Source organism: Petaurus breviceps, unplaced genomic scaffold, assembly GCF_028583685.1.
Source record: "Petaurus breviceps papuanus isolate PSGF00001 unplaced genomic scaffold, PetGlider_PUasm1.0 221, whole genome shotgun sequence".
In the NCBI taxonomy this organism is placed as follows: Eukaryota; Metazoa; Chordata; class Mammalia; order Diprotodontia; family Petauridae; genus Petaurus; species Petaurus breviceps.
In genome coordinates, this window is record NW_027185877.1 from 10,934,106 (window position 1) to 10,952,995 (window position 18,890).

An 18,890-nucleotide genomic window follows, 5' to 3' on the forward strand; every position below is an offset into this window, starting at 1 on the left:
GGATGTCCTGGGGTGTGTGACCAGCTTGCCAGAGCAGGTGGCGGATTCAGAGAGGGCACCCAACTAATACCTCCGGCAGCTGAGAAAACTCCAGCATTTGGGATGGAAGCTCCCCTGTCTGGTGGCAGAGTCCTACTGTGGCAAAAAAACCAAAATCAAGTAATTGAGTGGCAACATGAAAAGGCAAAGGAAGCAAAATAAACAGAAGAATCCAACATTAGACTACTATTTTGGGGACAAAAAAGAGCAAAGCATGGAACAAGAGGAAGACAGCGAAGTCAAAATTCCTGCACCAAAAGCTTCAAAGGAAAATACGAGCTTGGTTACAGGCCATAGAGGACCTTAAGAAGCAAATAAGAGAAGTGGAGGAAAATTGGCAAGAGAAATTAAAACGATGCAAGAAAATTACAAAATGAGAGTCAGCAGCCTGACTGAGGAAAATAATACTTTTAAAAACAGACTAACTCAAATGGCAAAAGAGGCTCAAAAAGGAAATGAGGAGAGGAATGCCTTAAAAAGCTGAATTTGCCAGATGGAAAAAGAATCTCAAAAGCTCACTGAGGAGAATTATTCCTTCAGATTTAGATTGGAGCAAAGGGAAGCTAGTGACTTGATGAGAAATCAAAATGCTGTTAAACAGATCCAAACAAATGAAAGAATAGAAGGCAATGTGAAATATCTCATTAGGAAAAAACACTGACCTGGAAAATAGATCCAGGAGAGATAATTTAAAAATTATTGCATTACATGAAAGCCATGATCAAAGAAAGAACCTAGATATCGTCCTCCAAGAAATTCTCAAGGAAAACCGCCCTGGTATTTTAGAACCAGAAGGCAAAATAGAGGTTGAAAGAATCCACCCATCCCCTCCTGGAAAAGATCCCAAAAAGAAAACTCCTAGGAATATTATATCTAGTTTCCATAATTCCCAGATCAAGGAGAGAATATTATAAGCAGTCAAGAAGAAACAATTTGAATATTGTGGAAACACAATCAGCATAACAGAGGATCTGCCAGCTTCTACACGGAAGGATTGAAGGGCCTGGAATATGCTATTCTGAGGTCAAAGGAGCTGGAATTAAAACCAAGAATCACCTACCCAGCAAAACTGAGTATCATGTTTCAGGGGAAAATAAGGTCATTCAGTGGAATAGGGGACTTGCAAGTATTCTTGAAGAAAAAACCAGAGTTGAATAGAAAATTTGACATTCAGAAACAAGAAGCAAGAGAAGCATGAGAAGGTAAACAGGGAAAAGAAATCATAAGGAACTTATCAAAGTTGAACTATTTACATTCCTACATGGAAAAATGATCATTGTAACTGATGAAAGTTTTCTCAGTATGAAAATAGTTGAAGGGAATATAAATATAAATATAAATATATATATATATATATATATATATACACAGTCTGTCAGAGGGTATATAGGCATATGATTACATATGTATGTATGTATATATATATATATGTTTACATGTATACATAGATAGAGGGCACAGGACCAATTTAATAGGAAGGGATGGTACTTAAAAGGTGAAATTGAGAGGTGAGAGAGGAATATAATGATAGGAGATGGGGAGAGACAGAATGGGGCAAACTATCTCATATAGAAGAGGCAATGGAAAATGGTTACAATGGAGGGGAATAAGAGGAATGCATAAGGGAATGGGTCAACCTTATTCTCATTGAATTTGGCTCAGGGAGGGAATGACATACACACTAAATCGGGTATCTTACCCTAAGGAGAGTAGTGGGGAAGGGGGTGAGAGGGCGGAAGATGGAAGGGAGGGCAGGCTGGGTTGGAGGGAGGGAGGTTGGAAGCACAAACTTCTGAAAATGGATGGCACCAAAGTAGAGAATAGATCAAGTGGGAGATGGGATAGGAGGGAGGGAAATATAATCAGTCTTCTGCAATATACCTACTATGGTAATGTTTTGCATTAGCTACACATGTGCAATCTATATTCAATTACTTATCTTCCCAGTAAGGGTGGGTGACAAGGGAGGAAGGGAATGAATCTAGATTTCATAGTTTTAAAACAAAATGTTTAAAAATATACATATACTATTATTAATACTATTTTACAGGTAATTGGGAAATAAGAGGAGGGGATATCCTGGAGACTGCTATTTTGGGAAGGTGGGTAGAGGAAAAATGGGGAGAAAATTTGTAACCCAAAATCTGGTCAAAATGATTGACTTAAACCAGAAGCTAATAAAGCATTTAAAAAAAAAAAAGAAAATGGACAGGATCAAAGTAGAGAATTGAACAAGTGGGAGGTGGGATGGAAATATAGTCAATCTTTTACAATATATCTAGTATGGTAATGTTTTGCATAGCTACACATGTACAACCTATGCTGAATTGCTTGTCTTCCCAGTAAGGTTGGGTGACAAGGGAGGAAGGGAATGAATCTGGAATTCAAAGTTTTAAAATAAAATGTTTAAAAATCTATAAATACAATTATTAATAAAAAAATTTATCTGGAAGAGCAAAAATTCAGTATCAAAGGAACTAACAAGGAAGGAGATTTAGCATACCAGAAAAATTAGGACACTAATTTTTGACAGATCTGTGAACTGATTCAAACATTTTGGAAAGCCATCTGGAATTATAATCAAAGAGTTATTAAATTATGTCTACCCTTGTTCCCAGCAATACCGCTACTAGGTCTGTTTCCCAAGATGATTAGGAAAAAAAGGAAAAGAACCTTTGCATTCTAAAATATTTATAGCAACTTTTTTTGTGGGAGCAAAAATCTGAAAATTGTGGGGTTACCTGTCAATTAGAGAACAGCTGAACAAATTGTGGTGTATGATTGTGATAGAATACTACTGTGCTATAAGAAATGAGAAAAAAAGAAATGATGAGCTTTATGATCTTAGAAAAGCATGGATAGACTTGCATGAAATAAAGAAGAGTTAAATGAGCAGAACCAAGAGAACATTGTATACAGTAACAACATTTGCTTTAAGAACAACTTTGAGTGAATATCAATTGACTATTATAAATACCCAAAGTGATTACAAAGGACACATGAAGGAAAACACTGTCTGCATCTAGAGAAAGAACTGAGTCATATGAAAAAATATCCTCACTCAGTATTGATTGGAGAAATGCAAATTAAAACAATTTTAAGGTACAACCCCATACCTATTAGATTGGTAATAGGACAGAAAAGGTAAATAACAAATGTTGGAGGGGGAAAATGAGACATTATTGCACTGTTAGAGGATTTGTAACTGATTCAACCATCTGTAGAACAATTTGGAACTATACCCAAAATGCTACAAAACCATGCATACCCTTCGACCCAGCATTACCTCTACTAGGTCTGTATCCTAAGTAGAGATAAAAAAGAAAAAGAGAAAGGACCTCTATGTACAAAAATATTTATAGCGGCTCTCTTCTGGGGGCAAAGAATTAGAAATTGAGGGGATGCCCTTCATTTGGGGAATGACTGAACTAATTGTAGTATGTGATTACAATGGAATGCTACTGTGTTATAAGAAATGATGAGTAGGATGCTCTCAACAAAACCTGGAAAGACTTACATGAGTTGATCCAAAGTGAAATGTACTGTGTACAAAGTAACAGGAATATTGTGTGATGATCAGCTATTCTCACCAATACATCAATCCAAGACACCTCTGAAGGACTTATGATGGAAAAATGGTATCCATCCCCAGAGAAAGAACTGATGGTATCTGAATACAGATAGAATCATATTTCTTTTTAAACTTTTAAAATTTTCCTTGAGTTTTCTTTCATAACCTGTTATGGAAATGTTTTGCATGACTGCACATGTATAACCTATATCAAATTGCTTGCCTTATCAATGGGGGTTGGCAGTGGAGAAGGAGGAAGAGAGAGATTTAGAACTCAAATTTTTAAAAACAAATGTTAAAAATTATTTTTATGTGTAGCTGGGGAAAAATAAAATACTAAACAAAAAACTGATAAACAGAAGTATATATAGAATGGCTTTATATATGTATTTGTATATATATGTATATTTGGGGGTATATATACACACATATCCATATTTCATATATATATATATATAGTGTGTGTGTGTGTGTGTGTGCCTAATGGTAGCCATCTATAGGGCAGGAGGCAGGGAAAGGAAGAAAAAAAGGAAAAAAGAAAAAAAGTTACATGATAAGTTTATCATATATTTAAAAAGAATAGCAAGTTGTATATAATAGACTTGCAGTTCCATGTACAATCATCTTTTTTTCTATTCTACTCTGTTGTAGTAATACTTGTTTTATTTCTTAAGTTTAAAATAAAATAAATACAGTTTTTAAAAAAGAAAAGGTAATTATAAGTATTTGATTCTTTTGAAAACTATATGGATTTTTGCAATGAAGGAGGAATGTAGAATCAACCTTTACATAATACCAAGGATGTCAGTGAAAATGATCAGAGTGCTTCAGGTTTCAAATGACTCTAAAACTTGCTTGTCTTTAGTACTTCAGTTTTCCTATCCCTAGGTAAAGCATGCTACGTGCTTCAGGTGCCTCTGCCCTATCACTAATCCATGCTAGTAGGCTTTCAGCTTATTTACTTGTACCCATGCTGTTTTTATGGTCAGACCACTTTTCTGAGGCCCACAGGCTTTTAGATATATTTTTGTTCAGTCTTTAGCTTGATGGAGTACATATATGACTCCTCTGTTAATATTCTCATAGCCTCCTTTGTGTGATTTTTTTTAACAGCAGTATTTGTCAAGAGTGATACTAGGCAATAACTCAAAGAAAACCACTTCTTTTCATTGTTGTGTTGTAATATTATTCTGTAATCTAGTTGTATTATGGGTCTGTAATCTTATAAGAATTCAGAACAATGAGAAAATATATCACTTATAATTAATTCAGACCATTTCTTTAATGATTTATAAAATTCAATGCAGGTTTACTTATAAAAGGTCTTGAAAAAAGACAATATATTTATATTATATCTTGAAGACATTTTTAGATATTTGGATTTTTTCAAGATTTTTTAAGCTGTTATTTTTTCACTTAAATACAAACAAATTGTTTGTTTCTTCCTAGGAGAAAACTTTGATCAAAGTCCCTTGAGAAGAACTTTCAAGTCCAAAGTTTTGGCCCACTACCCTCAGAATGTAGAATGGAACCCCTTTGATCAAGATGCAGTCAATATGGTATGTGTTTTTCTTCTGTCAATCAATCAGGCAGTAAACATTTATGAAGTAATTACTATGTGTCAGGTACTGTGCTAAGTGCTAGAGATAGAAAAAGAAGTAAAAGGCAGTTCCTGCCTTCAAGGAGCTCACAGTGTCATAAGGGGAAGCAACAAATAAACGAATATATATGAACAAACTATATACAGGATAAATAGGAAATATTTAATAGAAAGAAGACACTAGAATTAAGAGGGGTTGGAAAAGGCTTCTCATCTTCCTGTAGAAGATGAGATTTTAGTTGGAACATTAAGGAAGCCAGGGAAGGCCGTAGGAGAAGATAAGGAAGAAAGGTATTCCAGGGAATCAGAGAAAATGCCTAGAGCCAAGAGATGAAATGCCTTATTCATGGCACAGCCAGGAGGCCAGTGTCATTGGATCAGAAAGTACGTGGAGGGGAGTAAGGTGTAAGAAGACTAGAGGGATCCAATTTTTGAAGGGCCTTTGAATGCCAAACATACAATTTTTTATTGATCCTACAGGCAATAAGGAACTATTGGTTTATTGAGTAGAGAAGTAATACCGTGTTTCCCCTATAATAAGACACTGTCTTATTAATTTTTTAGACAGAAAAACACCAGAGGGCTTATTTTCAGGGGAGGGCTTATTTTAATGAACATTGACAGCAATTTTAATAAACAGGTAAATGTGAACAAAAAATGTACCTTTATTCAATAATGAATTCAATAAAGAACAGGATGACGCGCTCACTGCTGCAGCTCTGATTGGATGCAGCTCGGAGCGCGGCATGCGTTTCACCCGGGGGGGGACGGTGCATACAGAGGGTACCGTAATGTAGCGTGTAGCGCAGGGGATCACCTTCACTACAGTAGCAATATCAATAGGGCTTATTTTTGGGGGAGGGCTTATTTTAGAGGAATCTTACACAGTAAGGGGAGGGCTTATTTTCAGGATAGGTCTTATTATTGGGGAAACACGGTATGGTTGAATATATACTTTAGGAAAAATCACTTTGATAGCTGAGTGGAAGATGGAATGGAATGGGGAGAGACTTGTGGCAGACAGACTAAACAGCAGGCTATTGCTATAGCCCAGGTGTGAGATGATGAGGGCCTGAAGCAGAGTGGTGGCAGTGTCAGAGAAGGGAGCATATTTGAGAGATGTTGCCAAGGCAGAACCAACAGACTTTGTCAACAAGTTGGATATGTTGGAGGTGGGGAGGGTGAGGAGAAGTAGGAAGGAGTCAAAGATGTTTGTGAGCAAAAGATTGGGAGGATGGTATTGCCTTGTAAAGTAATGGTGAAGGTAGAAGAGGTTTGGAGGGTTTAGGGGAAAGGAAAATGAGTTCATTTTGGAAATGTTGAATTCAAGATGTCTTCTGGACATTCTTTTTAGTCATAACTCTTATAATGTTATTTTCTAAGAATTTATGTTAATTAACACACAGATGCTATCATCAACTAGAACTAAGCAATTCATTTCATTATACATTTAGCAAGCGCTTGTGCCAAGCTTTGTGCTAGGTATTGAAGATAAGTAAAACCAATACAATATCTGACTTCAAGGTGTCGTCATGCACACAGATAAATGAATGCTTCATGTTTATTTTCTATGTATACCTTAATTCTGAAGGGGCCACTGACTACCAGGGAAATCAGGAAAGACTTCTCATAGGAGTTGGTACTTGTATTGAGTCCTGAAGGAAGTGTAAGAAGCAGAATTGAAAGAGGAAGGGTTAGTCAGTAACCTTTATTAAATGTCTGCTATGTACTAAGCCCTGGAGGCAAAAAGAAAAGCAAAAGACAAGTCTCTGCTCTCAAGGAGTTCATAATCCAATAGGGGAAAACAATATATAAAAAGAAGCTAAAAAATTCTGAAGGTGGTGGGAGGATATGTGGGAGGAGGCAATGAGCATGATGAGGTCCTGCAGACAAATGTGAAATAATGAGATGATTGCCCTGAAATACTAGACTTGAGAAGAACTCTCGGATGTCTGCCCTCCCCTTTCTACAACAGAGGAAGGGAGGAGCTGCTGAGGAGGTATGAGTATCAGAGCTGATGTGATCTTGCATGAAAATGAGTTTCTGGTGACAGTGATAAAGTCAGGAGAGCAGCCAGGTAGGAAATGATGAAATGAAGGCTCTCATCATTGGAAGAGCATTTTAGTCATGGAGATAGCTAGTACTGTCATGGAAATAGATAATGGAATATCACCTGTGATGAGAACTAATGTGTTCTCAGTCTAGAAAGTTTAGGTTGGAGCTAGATTGTGAAGGGCTGGGAGTTGTTATTTTATCTTAGAAGCAATAGGATGAACAGGAGAGTGCTGTGGTCAGGCTGGTACTTGAAAAAAATGAGTTTGGTGATGGTCTAGATGATAGATTCAAGAAGGGGGAATTGAGAGCAAGGAGAAAAATTAGAAGGATTTTTTCAATAGTCTTTAGATGTAGCAACAAAAGACTTGAATTAGCATGGGTGTGGTGTATTTGGAGAGAGGGAGGTGGTGGTAAGAGTTGTTGTGAAAATAATATTGACAATATTTGGTAACTGACTGGTTAATGGGCTCTAGCCTCTAGGATGAAAGTGATAAACTGAATAATCCTAAATTGGAAACCTGGGTAACTAGAAGAATGGTAGTGGAATGGTGGTGCCATTAGGAAAAAAAATTAGAAGGTAAGAGGAGTGGTGAGTTGTTTAGAAAAGATAATGACTTCCATTTTGGACATATTCAATTGAGATACTTAAGGGATATTCAGTTGGAGAAGTTAATGGGCAGTTAGCAATATGGGACTGGAGCTTAGGAAATAAATAAGAATTGGATTTGTTGATTTGAAAGCCATCTGCTAGAGGTAATAGTTGAAACCTTGTGTGATAGGACTAATATTTACCAGTATTTTCCTAAGTCAATTTCTCCTATCCCCTCCTCCACGACATGGCCATAGGCCTCAGACCATCCTTATACCTCTTGTGCCAGGGATTAACTTTCCCTAAAAGGAAACAAAGCATCCCCAAGGAGCTAATTGATGTCAGCTTCTTTGATGCAAGGTTTCCTGGCCCACTGAAGACATAAAAGTTCCAGCTACATGGAATCTAGGCCCTTCAGAATTAGTGGATTAGTAAAGGCCATGACAGTCACCATACCCTTTTCTATATATTGCCCTAAGGACCAGACATTTCCATAGGAAGATGAGGGGGCAGCATACAATGAAGCTGAGTGCCATTGTGTCCTTGTTGCTGTGTTACAAGTCATCCTATTGTTAATTGTTCAGTGACTTTTGAGTTCCTAATTTCATTCCATCATTGAGCTTGAATTTAGATAATGCTGATTTTAGAGTCACCTTGTAGCAGCAAGCACCCTAGCACACCCAGGGTGGCTGCCAGATCTACTTTTCTAAAGGAAAGCAACTCAAAATAGATTAACAATATTGCTTTAATCAAACGTATGTCAATTACCTAGTTCAGGGGGAAAAGGTCAGAACCCTGAACTCCAGAGAATAAAAACAAGTTACAAGCAGAAGTTATAAGCGGAGGAGAAACAGATCAGCAGACAGGCTTCCAGCTGTCTGACCATTACATCCATACCTAGTCAGTTACCAGATAGGAAAGCACCAACATAGCCTTCTCCTGGGTCAGAGAATGTCACAACCCTCTTGAACCACTGCCCAATCACAAAATAAGAAGGTATGGGCATTCCTGAAAACCAAGCCTCTCGCCACAGGCTCCAGGTGACTACATTCAGCCTATTCGGGGGCAGAGTATATTTTAAAATCAGGGAAGGTTCTCAGAGTCACTTACGCCTATCAGAGGACCTAGGGGCAAGGAAGATCTTAGATTCCCATTCCCATAACACACCTCTAACCTTCTGAATTTATGAAATGAGTTAGAGAGAGAAGGGCTTAGAACAAAACACTATGGCACATTCATGCATAGGAACAAGACATGAATGTTATCTTAAAAAAGAGACAGAGAAAGAATGGTCAATCAAGAAAGAGGTTGGGAATGATATAAGCGGTTTGAAGAGAGAAGAGAAGGTTTGGAACAAAGATTGTAGGAAACATTCTGGAGAAATAGGGAAGAGTTCATTGATTAGCATGCAGCAATGAATGCTGAGGTCACACTAAAAAATATAAATTTATAGTGAACCTAAACACAGTTGGGTGACTTCCCCCAATGGTGTTAAGCAACATGTACATAGAAATTTGAACTGGATACCTCTTGGATCACAATTTTGAATAAAGACTAGGGGTGCTAGTGGCCAGGAAAAATTAGGAAGGTTGTAGTAATTGGTTATTGTAGTGAAAGCAGATAATAGCTTTGGAGGATTGAAACATAGGGTGAGAAGAAAAAATTAGGAGGATATAATGAAGTGGTGAAATTGTTAGATAAATAAATAAATATTTATTAAATATATTAGGCACTGTGCTAAGCATGGGTGATTCAAAGAAAGGCGAAAAAAGAAAAACCCAAACCAACTCCCTGCCTTCAAGGAGCATCCATTCTGATGGGGGAAACAAAATAAATAATTAAGCATATACAAGATATATCTATAAGTTATATACACATATCTAGCTATATGTGTGTGTATGTACACAGAGGAAGAGAAGAGAGAGAGAGAGAGAATGTACATAATGTGAAAAAGGTAAGCACTAGCAGCTGGGAGGAGAAAGAAGGGAAGAAAGCCTTCTGCAAAAGGAAGTCTTAAAGGAAGCTAGGCAAAGTAGGAGGTATATATGAAGGGGCAGAACATTCTGGCATGGGAGACAGCCAGGGTAAATGCACAGAGATGGGAAATGTAATGTCCCGTAGGAAGAACAGCAAAAAGGCTAGTGACATTTGGATCATAGAGTGTGAAGGAGATTGAAGTTTAACAAGGAGGTAGAAAAGTAAGAAGGGATCAGGTTATAAAGAACATCAAATGTCAAAGAAAGGAGTTTATATTTGAGGGAATAAGTAGCTACTAGAGTTCTTTGGTGGGGGAGATGGTAACAAAAGTCAGACCTAAATTTAAAAAAATAACCTTGGTACTGAGCAGAAGATAGACTGAAGTGAAACAACACCTGAAAAATAAAGATTCACACAGTTAAAATGAGTGACTGAAACAAAATCTATTATACTTAAGGTGAACTAAAAAGCCAGGATAGTAATAATGAGTTCAGCCAAGACAACATTGAAATAGAAATAAAAAGAAAAGCAGAGGAACCACACTATGCTTAAGGGCATCAGAGATAAGAACAAACCAACGTTTAATATGTACGCAGAGAATGACATAACGCCTAAGTACAAAATCAAATTGTAAGGATAAAAAGAATAAAACTTGAATAATAATCAGGGACCATAGTGTTTCCCCTTCAGGTATAGATAGCTCTAACAAAAAAACCTAAGAAAGAAGTGAAAGACCTGAATTAGAACTTCAGAAAAATTAGACATGACAGATCTCTGGTTCTTAAATAGCAACAGAAAATTTATATATTTCTCATTTAGCCATGGCACCTTTTAAAAAAACTGACCAAGTTTCAGGGCAAAAAAATTTTGTTATGCAATAAAACTTACATTCAAATACCTAGGTTAATAAGGTTTCTGAAGAAGGGATTAACAATTTATTGGTGACTAAATAGTTTAATTCTAAAGAATTGGTGAGTCAAAGAACAAAATCATAAAAATGATAGATTTTATCAAATAAAATTATAATCCTGAAACAACATGCCACAAATTTTGAGATGCATCTAAAGCAGTCCTTAAGGAAAAATTTATATCTCTAAGTAGATCCATCATTAAAAGAGAAAGAACAAGTCAGCAAACTGGGAATGCAAGTAAAAACACTAGAAATGAAACTCTTAAAAAAAATTTCAACTAAACAGCAAATCAGAAATCCTGAAAATCAAAGAAGAGATTAGCAAAATTGTAAACAGAAATAAAAAGTGTAATTGATAAGTAAATCCACGAGTTGGGCTTTTGTTTTTTTATGTGGTTTTTTTTTTTTTTTGCCTTTTGGAGGGCAATTGGGGTTAAGTAACTTGCCCAAGGATACACAGCTAGTTTTTTTGTGTGGGTGTTAAGTGTCTAAGACTGGAACTGAACTTGGGTCCTCTTGACTCCAGGGCCAGTGCTTTACTCACTGGGCCTCCTAGCCGCCCCTCATATGCTGTTTTTTTAAAGGAAAAGTTAATGAAATAGAGAAACAGGTTAAGAAGAAAAAGAGGAACAAATTTTTTTTGAAAATCAAAAAGAATTCACAGCATTTTAAGACTTAATAAAAAAAACTTTCAGAAAATTTTGTCCCATTGTGTGCCAATAAAATAGATAAAAAGCGAAATGAATAAATATTTTTTAAAATTAATCTAGCAGATTTATTTATTTAAATAATTTATTATGTAAGTTAATTATTAAATATCATTATTAATACATAATGCTATTAAAATGGCAAACTATTGGGGTGGCTAGGTGGTGCAATGAATAGAGCACCAGCCCTGGAGTGAGGAGGACCTGAGTTCAAATTCGGCCTCAGACACTTAACATAAAAAGCTAACCATGTGACCTTGGGCAAGTCACTTAACCCCAATTGCCCTACTTTCCCCTCTCCAAAAAGCAAAAAAAAAGGCAAAATATTATATAAGCAATAATTAATATTAATTAATATTACCCATTAATAGCCAAATAAATTATAAGATTGTGATATTTATTTAAATACTCTAGTAGATTATTAAAAAAAAACAATTAATTCCAATATGACATAAACTCCACAAAGGATTCTTCCTAACTCCTTATATGATACAAATATGTTCTTGATATCTAAATAAATTTAGAGAATGAAAACTGTGGATCAGTATCTCTAATGATTGCTAATGTAAAATATAAAATAAAATAATAGTATAGAGGCTACAAGAATATATTAAAAAGATTATAAAACATGTCCAGGTTGCATTTATATGAGCAATGTAGGGCTGATTCAATATAAAGAAAATTATGACTACTCTTTCCTGCCCTAGATCTTGACCTAGAATTGGGTGGTGGGTAATAGGCTTCCAGATGGCACTCCTCTCTGTACCTCAGGTACTTTAAGGATCTCCTGGGATCTCTTTCTACCCCAGTACTTCCTGCCCTAGTCTTGGCTCTATTTTTGTCCCTGAGCTCTGGAGTGCTCTGGGCTGGTTGTACTCTTGGCCAGACCCCTTTTCCCTTAACCTCTCTGGGCTAGAAAAATGATTCACGGTGACTTTTTTTTTCTGGGATTTTCCTATGAGAATTCATTCTGGGATAATTTAAACATCTGATTGGAGAAGATTTGGTGGGCAAGATAGAGCGTAATGCTTCCTTTTTATTCCACTGTCTTGACTCTGCCTCCATTATCTTTCTTTTAATATCATTGCTTTTTTGTTTGTTTTTTTGCTTTTCTTCTTCTATGTTGTACTTCATTTCCACATATTTGCATTTCCAATCAGTTATTTTCTCTTTTGTTTCTTTGGTGAGACTTCCTACCATAAATCGAAGTTTTTTTATATTGCCATATAACAGGCCATAAATTCTACTTTCTTAACTCTTATTCATCTTTAAATCATTTGGGAACATTGTTATATTCTATGCTCTTCTCGGAAATTCACAATCTCCTCTGCCTCAGTCTTGATTCATTTTCCTTTGTCTTTCAATATTTACTCATAGATATTTAGATTCTTTAGCTGATCTAGAGGCTATTCCTTGCTGTTAATAATATCTTCTTAATAACTGTCCATGTAACCTTGAGCAAGTTACTTAACCCCAATTGCTTAGGGGTGGCTAGGTGGTGCAGTGAGTAAGAGTGATGGGCCCAGCTTTGGGAGACCTAGGATTGGTTCCAGCCTCAGATATTCGGCACCCACACAAAAACAACTGGCTGTGTAATCTTGAGCAAGTTACTTAACCCCGATTTCTTTAAAAAAAATCTTCTTGTTGGTTTATCACCTTATATGCAAGTTTTCTTCTTCCTGGAATATTTGATAATTTCAGTCTTTTTTTTTCTTATAGCTCAATATCACTCACTTTATGAGACCTTCCCTTTCTCAGCCCTCTCTCACACTGGACGATTAACTAGCCTTGTTCTCTGCTCCTAAAAGACTTCTGGAGGGTGACAGAACTGGCCTTAGCTGAATGCTGGGGCTCTTTCCCTCAGGCTTAGTTAAATGACAAACATTCCACTAGGGACAAATGTCCTGCCCCAATCCCTCAGTTCTGTGGCTGAACTCTGCTGCAGTGAAGTGGTGCCCACTGTTCTCTGCAGCCTCAGCTAGATTCTGACTTTTGGATTTCTGAGGCACTGGAAGTTAGGGATAAGTCCTGTTGTGAATCCATAGGTTGTGGATAGGTTTGTGCAGCCTTGTACCCTGAGTTTGGTGGGTAATGGGAGGAGGGTTGCTTACTAATAAGCATATTAAGGGTAAGTGATCATATTTCTATGCTCTGCTTTTTAAATTATTAGGTCATTTGGGTTCTTGGTTTTCTAGAGCACGCTCTTAAACTTTTTCCACTCTCAACCCCTGTAGTACTTCTTAAACTGTGGGTCACTACTACATATGGAATTAGGTCACAACCCACAATTTAAGAAGCACTGTTAGACTGTGGAGATAGGGAGAATTGCTGTATCTTTTTCACATAATTGCAAATTTGGAGAGGTTTGATAAATCAAGAGGATCAGAGAAAATGTTTAATCCTCCATCTTGCTGTTGCCGTGACCTTAATTCTCTCTGTCTTGCTTTTTAAAACTATAATAGTGATAACTATAGCAACTGTGGAAGAGGTCATTAAACTACTGTTATGTAGGCAAATATGCAGAAATTGTTGAATCATATTTTTCATGGGCACCTGTCAAGATTTCTTGAACAAACCTCTTTCAGTGGGTTATGAAAGAAAGCAGACCTAGGGGGAAGCTGGTACATACTTAACAGCTGACTTTCTGAAAATACAGGACTTGTTTTTAAGTTTAATCAGTCTCTCAAACACTTTCTCAAGTCTAGTCAACAAAATAATGATTCATAATTTGTAGCATTTGCCAATTTTTGAGGCATAAATGCTTACACTGAAAATGTAACAATCAGCTCTCCTGAGCTGGTAACAAACTGGCTTTAGCATGCCCCTGAGGAGACCCAGGTGGTAAGCTACTAAGATACTTAATGTGGCAAAATTTCTGACACAAAGGTTCTGATCAACAGAAATACAGCTATCTACTTTTATTGTCTCCCTTGATCATTTTGGGATAAGTCCTGAGCTTTTTCCCCTGCCTTTGTCTCTTCCCCTAATTTGTAGTTAGTTTCCTTTCCTAGGCTGGAATGGGTTTTGTTTTTGTTTTTGTTCTTCTCCAGTGGTATAGGGATTTTCTCAAATTTGGCATCGGTGACCCATTGGTCATTAATAGATTGCACCTTTTGTCACTTAAAGACTGACCTGCTCTTTATGATCATCAAATCTTGGTCTGAACTTGAAATGCAAAAGGTGCAATTCTGTCTCTAACCCTCCAGAGGAGCAGAAGAGCATGCAAGAAGAGACTAGCAAGAAAAAAATTAGACCAGAAATAATAGAAGAATATTGGGAAGAAACACAAGAAAATTCTTGGTTCTTTCACTCTCTACAGTTCTCACTCTCCCCTTCAGCCTTTTTCTGCCCAACCATTGGACTGGCCAAATTTGCGTTCCTTTTTTTCTTACTGATGTGGTGCAAGCTCACCAAATTGTTGAGGTGCAAGGTGTTATATGTGTGTGTCATGGTGCCATCTCTAAAGAATTCACTCAGGCTGTCTCCACATCAAGTAAAGGCATTTATTCCAGGTAACATACCAAGCATGCTCCTTCTTTACAGAAAGTCACAACCCCTTAATGGAGGTAGCCCCCTAAAGATGGCAGTAGCTTAAAGGAAGCATCTCCATAAGGGAAATATCCACTAGCCAGGAGAAGCTAGGGATTCTTATAGAGGGAAAACCTGCCATGCTAGGGAAGATGAGGTAATCAGGGACAGGAAGGTGAGGTAATCAGGGATTTAGGCAAGGGGGCTGTACAGCAGAGCCTTGCACATATCTAGGCACATCATTATTCTATTATTAAGCCCATTTTCCAAGGGTGGAAGGGTCACTATTAACTGCATTATTTCATTGACCACCCTATTTGAATTTCATTATCTCATTGACAAGTCTCTTTGTGTCTCATCATCTCCAGAAAGGCATCAGCTAATCTCATTATGACTACTTTTTTATCCTGATGTTTCAGAAAATTCCTTTAGGATAATTCTCCAATATGAAATATGGGATAATAATAATTCTGGGAGGGATGACATCTTTAACTGCTCATTAATAAAAACATTTATATGTAAAAATGTGCTGGTCCTGAGGGCTGTTGTAATCTCTTTCGCTAAAATCCCCAGCCCCAAACTGACCCAGGTTCATTCCTGAGGGAACTTTGTTTTGATGAAAGGCTCTGTTCACATCCTCTGTAAGGATCATTAAAGCTCTTGGGAAAAATGACCAAACAAAGCTTAACAGTCCTCATATCCTTGGTCACAAAGGTATTAACTAGACCCATTCTAGAAAGATACTCACTGTTCCTCCTCATTTGATAATAAATCTGCAATTTCATGTTTCTGTTCCTCTGCTTCAGTCACTGTATATTTTTAGTGTTTGTTTTTCTGTAAATAAGTACTATAATGTAAAAAAAAGTGGTAAGCAGTAATGCTTTTTTTCTGTTTTCTGTAGTTAATATTTTATTTTTCCCCAATTACATGTAAAAAGAATTTTAAGTCATTTTTTAAAAGTTTGAGTCCCAAATTCTCTCCCTCCATCACCTCCCTCATCATTGAGAAGGCAAGCAATTTGTTATAGGTTATACATGTGCAGTCATGCGAAACATATTTCTATATTAGTCATGTGGGGAAAAAATACACCAAAAAAAGAAAAAGAATGTTTTAAAAAATATGCTTCAATCTGTATTCAGACTCCATCAGTTCCTTTTCTGGAGGTGGATAACATTTTTCATCCTAAATCCTTCAGCATTGTCTTGGATCATTTTATTATTGAGACTAGGTAAGTCCTTCACAGTTGATTATCATACAATGGTCTCCTGGTTCTGATAACTTCACTTTACCTCTCAGTTCATGTAAGTTTTCCCAGGTTTCTCTGAAAGCATACTGTTTATCATTTCTTATAATACAATAGTTTTCCATCACAATTATATGCTACAACTTGTTTAGCCATTCCACAATTGCTAGGCATCCCCTCAATTTCCAATTTTTTTGCCAGCACACAAAAAGAATTGCTATTTTTGTTCATAAAGATACTTATCCTCTTTTTAAAAAAAATCTCTATGGAATATAAACCTAGCAGTGGTATTGCTGGTTCAAAGGGTACACTCAATTTTATAGCCCTTTGAGCATGAATTCCAAATTGTTCTTCAGAGTGTTTGGATCAGTTCACAACTCAATCAGCAGTATATCAGTTTCTCAATTTTCTCACATCTCCAAAATTTTTGTCATTTTCCTTTTCTGTCATATTAGTCAATCCGATAGGTGTGAGGTGGTATCTCAGGGTTATTTTAATTTTCATTTCGCTAATCTATAATTTTATATGACTATAGTTAGTTTTGATTACTTTGTCTGAAAACTGCCTAGTCATATCCTTTGACAATTTATCAAGTGGGGAATGACTCCTATTCTTATAAATTTGACTCAGTGCTCTATATCTTTGAGAATTAAGTCCTTTATCAGAGAAACTTGCTGTAAAATATTTTTCACAAATATGATTAGCATGTATTCCTATTTTACCCATTTATCCTAGTCTCTTTCCTTTCACCCTGTCCATTCTCAAAAATATTTTACTTCTGACTACTCACTCCACCAATTCACCTTCCCTTTTATCAACCCCCTCCCCACTCCTGTCCTCCTATTTTTCCCTTTCCCTCTTACTTCCCTGTAGGGTGAGATACATTTCTATACCCAACTGAGTGTGTATGTTATTCCCTCTTTCAGTGAATTCCAATGAGAGTAAGGTTCAACCATCTCTTTCAGTATCTCTTTCGGGGGTGATCAGTGGATTCTTTCAATTTCTATTCATCCTCTGGTCCTAAGATATATCAGGGCAGTTTTCCTTGATAATTTCTTAAAAGGTGATGCCTAGGTTCTTTTTTTCATCAGGACTTTCAGGTAGTCCAATAATTCTTAAATTATCTCTCCTCTATCTGTTTTCCAGTTCAGTTGTTTTTCCAATGAGAAATCTCATATTTTCCTCTGTTTTTTCATTCTTTTGATTTTGTTTTACTGTTGCTTCATGTCTTATGGAGACATTGGCTTCTTCTTGCCCAATTCTAATTTTTAAGGAATTATTTTCTTCAGTGAGCTTTTGTAACTTTTCTACTTAACCAATTCTATTTTTTAAGGAATTCTTTTCTTCAGGGAATTTTTGTAAATCTTTTTCCATGTGTCTAATTCTTTTTAAGAAGTTCTTCTCTTCAGTAAGATTTTGTTTATCTTTTTCCATTTGATCAATTCTGCTTTTTAAGGATTTCTTCTCTTCATTGGATTTTTGTGCCTCTTTTGTCATTTAACCTATTTTATTTTTTAAGGTTTTCTTTTTTCAATATTTTTTGTCCTCTTTAACCAAGCTGTTGACTCTTTTTTTCATGATTTTCTTGCATCACTCTCATTTATTTTCCCAACTTTTCCTCTGTCTCTCTCATTTGATTTTTAAAATCCTTTTTGAGCACTCCCAGGAATAATTTTTGGGCCTGAGACCAATTCATATTCCCGTTTAAGACTGCAGATGTAGCAGTTTTGACTTAGTTGTCTTCTTTAATTTGTTTTTAACTTTCTATGGTCAGGTTATTTTGTTGTTGTCATTTGCTTATTTTTCTAGCCTATTTCTTGACTTTTAACTTTATGTTAAAGTTGGGCTATGCTGCTGGAGTGGAGGGAGCACTGTACTAAGCTTTAGGTTTTTTTGTGTGACTGTTTGCAGAGCTAGTTCTAGAGGTCTGTAAGTTTTTAGTGCTTCCAAAGTGGTGTGATCCAAGGAGAGGTGTATTTATTACTTTCCTGGTCTATGCTCTAGTCTATGAGCAACCACAAGCACTCATTTCTGCCCTGGAATTGTAAACAAGGCCCCTCCTTCCCTGCGGCCAGGAGTTCTAGTGTGTTAGTGCTTTTCCTCATCTGGGACTGTGATCTAAATCCCATATGAGCAGTGCAACAGAGTTGCACCCAGTGACAATTAAGGGACCTCTGTAATCTCCTCACTCTGGAACTGCGACCCACATATACATATGGGCAATGCAACAAAATCCGGTACCCAAAGTCAACAGAGGGATCCCTTCTATTATCCTTCTCATCAGTTGTTTGACCCAATTACCATCTGTGGGCTAAGAGTTCTGGAAGCTGATTCAGTTTCCCTCAAGGATTGGTGCACATTTGCCAGGGCCTTACGTGTACTGGTCTGTGTTCCACTTTTACTCCATTGCAACAGACCTTTCCTGACAACTTTATAAGTTGTCTTGGACTAGAAAATTGTTTCACCATATCCTTTGTTAGTTATTCTGTTCCAGAATTCATATTGAGGCATCATTTTAAAATTTTTTGGAGGAGAATTTGGGAGAGCTCAGGCAAGTCCCTGCCTTTTTTCCACCATCTTGACCCTCTCTAGCAGTGATGCTTAGAGTGACCCTCACCATTACTCTAGTTCAGCATTTTATGTGAGAAAATGTCAAATCATCTCCCTTTCA

General features: G+C 36.7%; 1 protein-coding gene across 2 annotated transcripts in view; it reads left to right on the forward strand.

Moving 5' to 3' along the window:
* Window positions 1-18,890, forward strand: part of DENND5B (DENN domain containing 5B) — a 229,221-nt gene that overhangs the window by 69,734 nt on the left and 140,597 nt on the right. For both annotated transcript variants that reach the window (XM_069094863.1, XM_069094862.1), the window contains exon 2: window positions 5,060-5,169. In XM_069094863.1, the coding sequence (XP_068950964.1) occupies window positions 5,060-5,169 (110 nt within the window). The remainder of the gene's footprint in view (window positions 1-5,059; window positions 5,170-18,890) is intronic.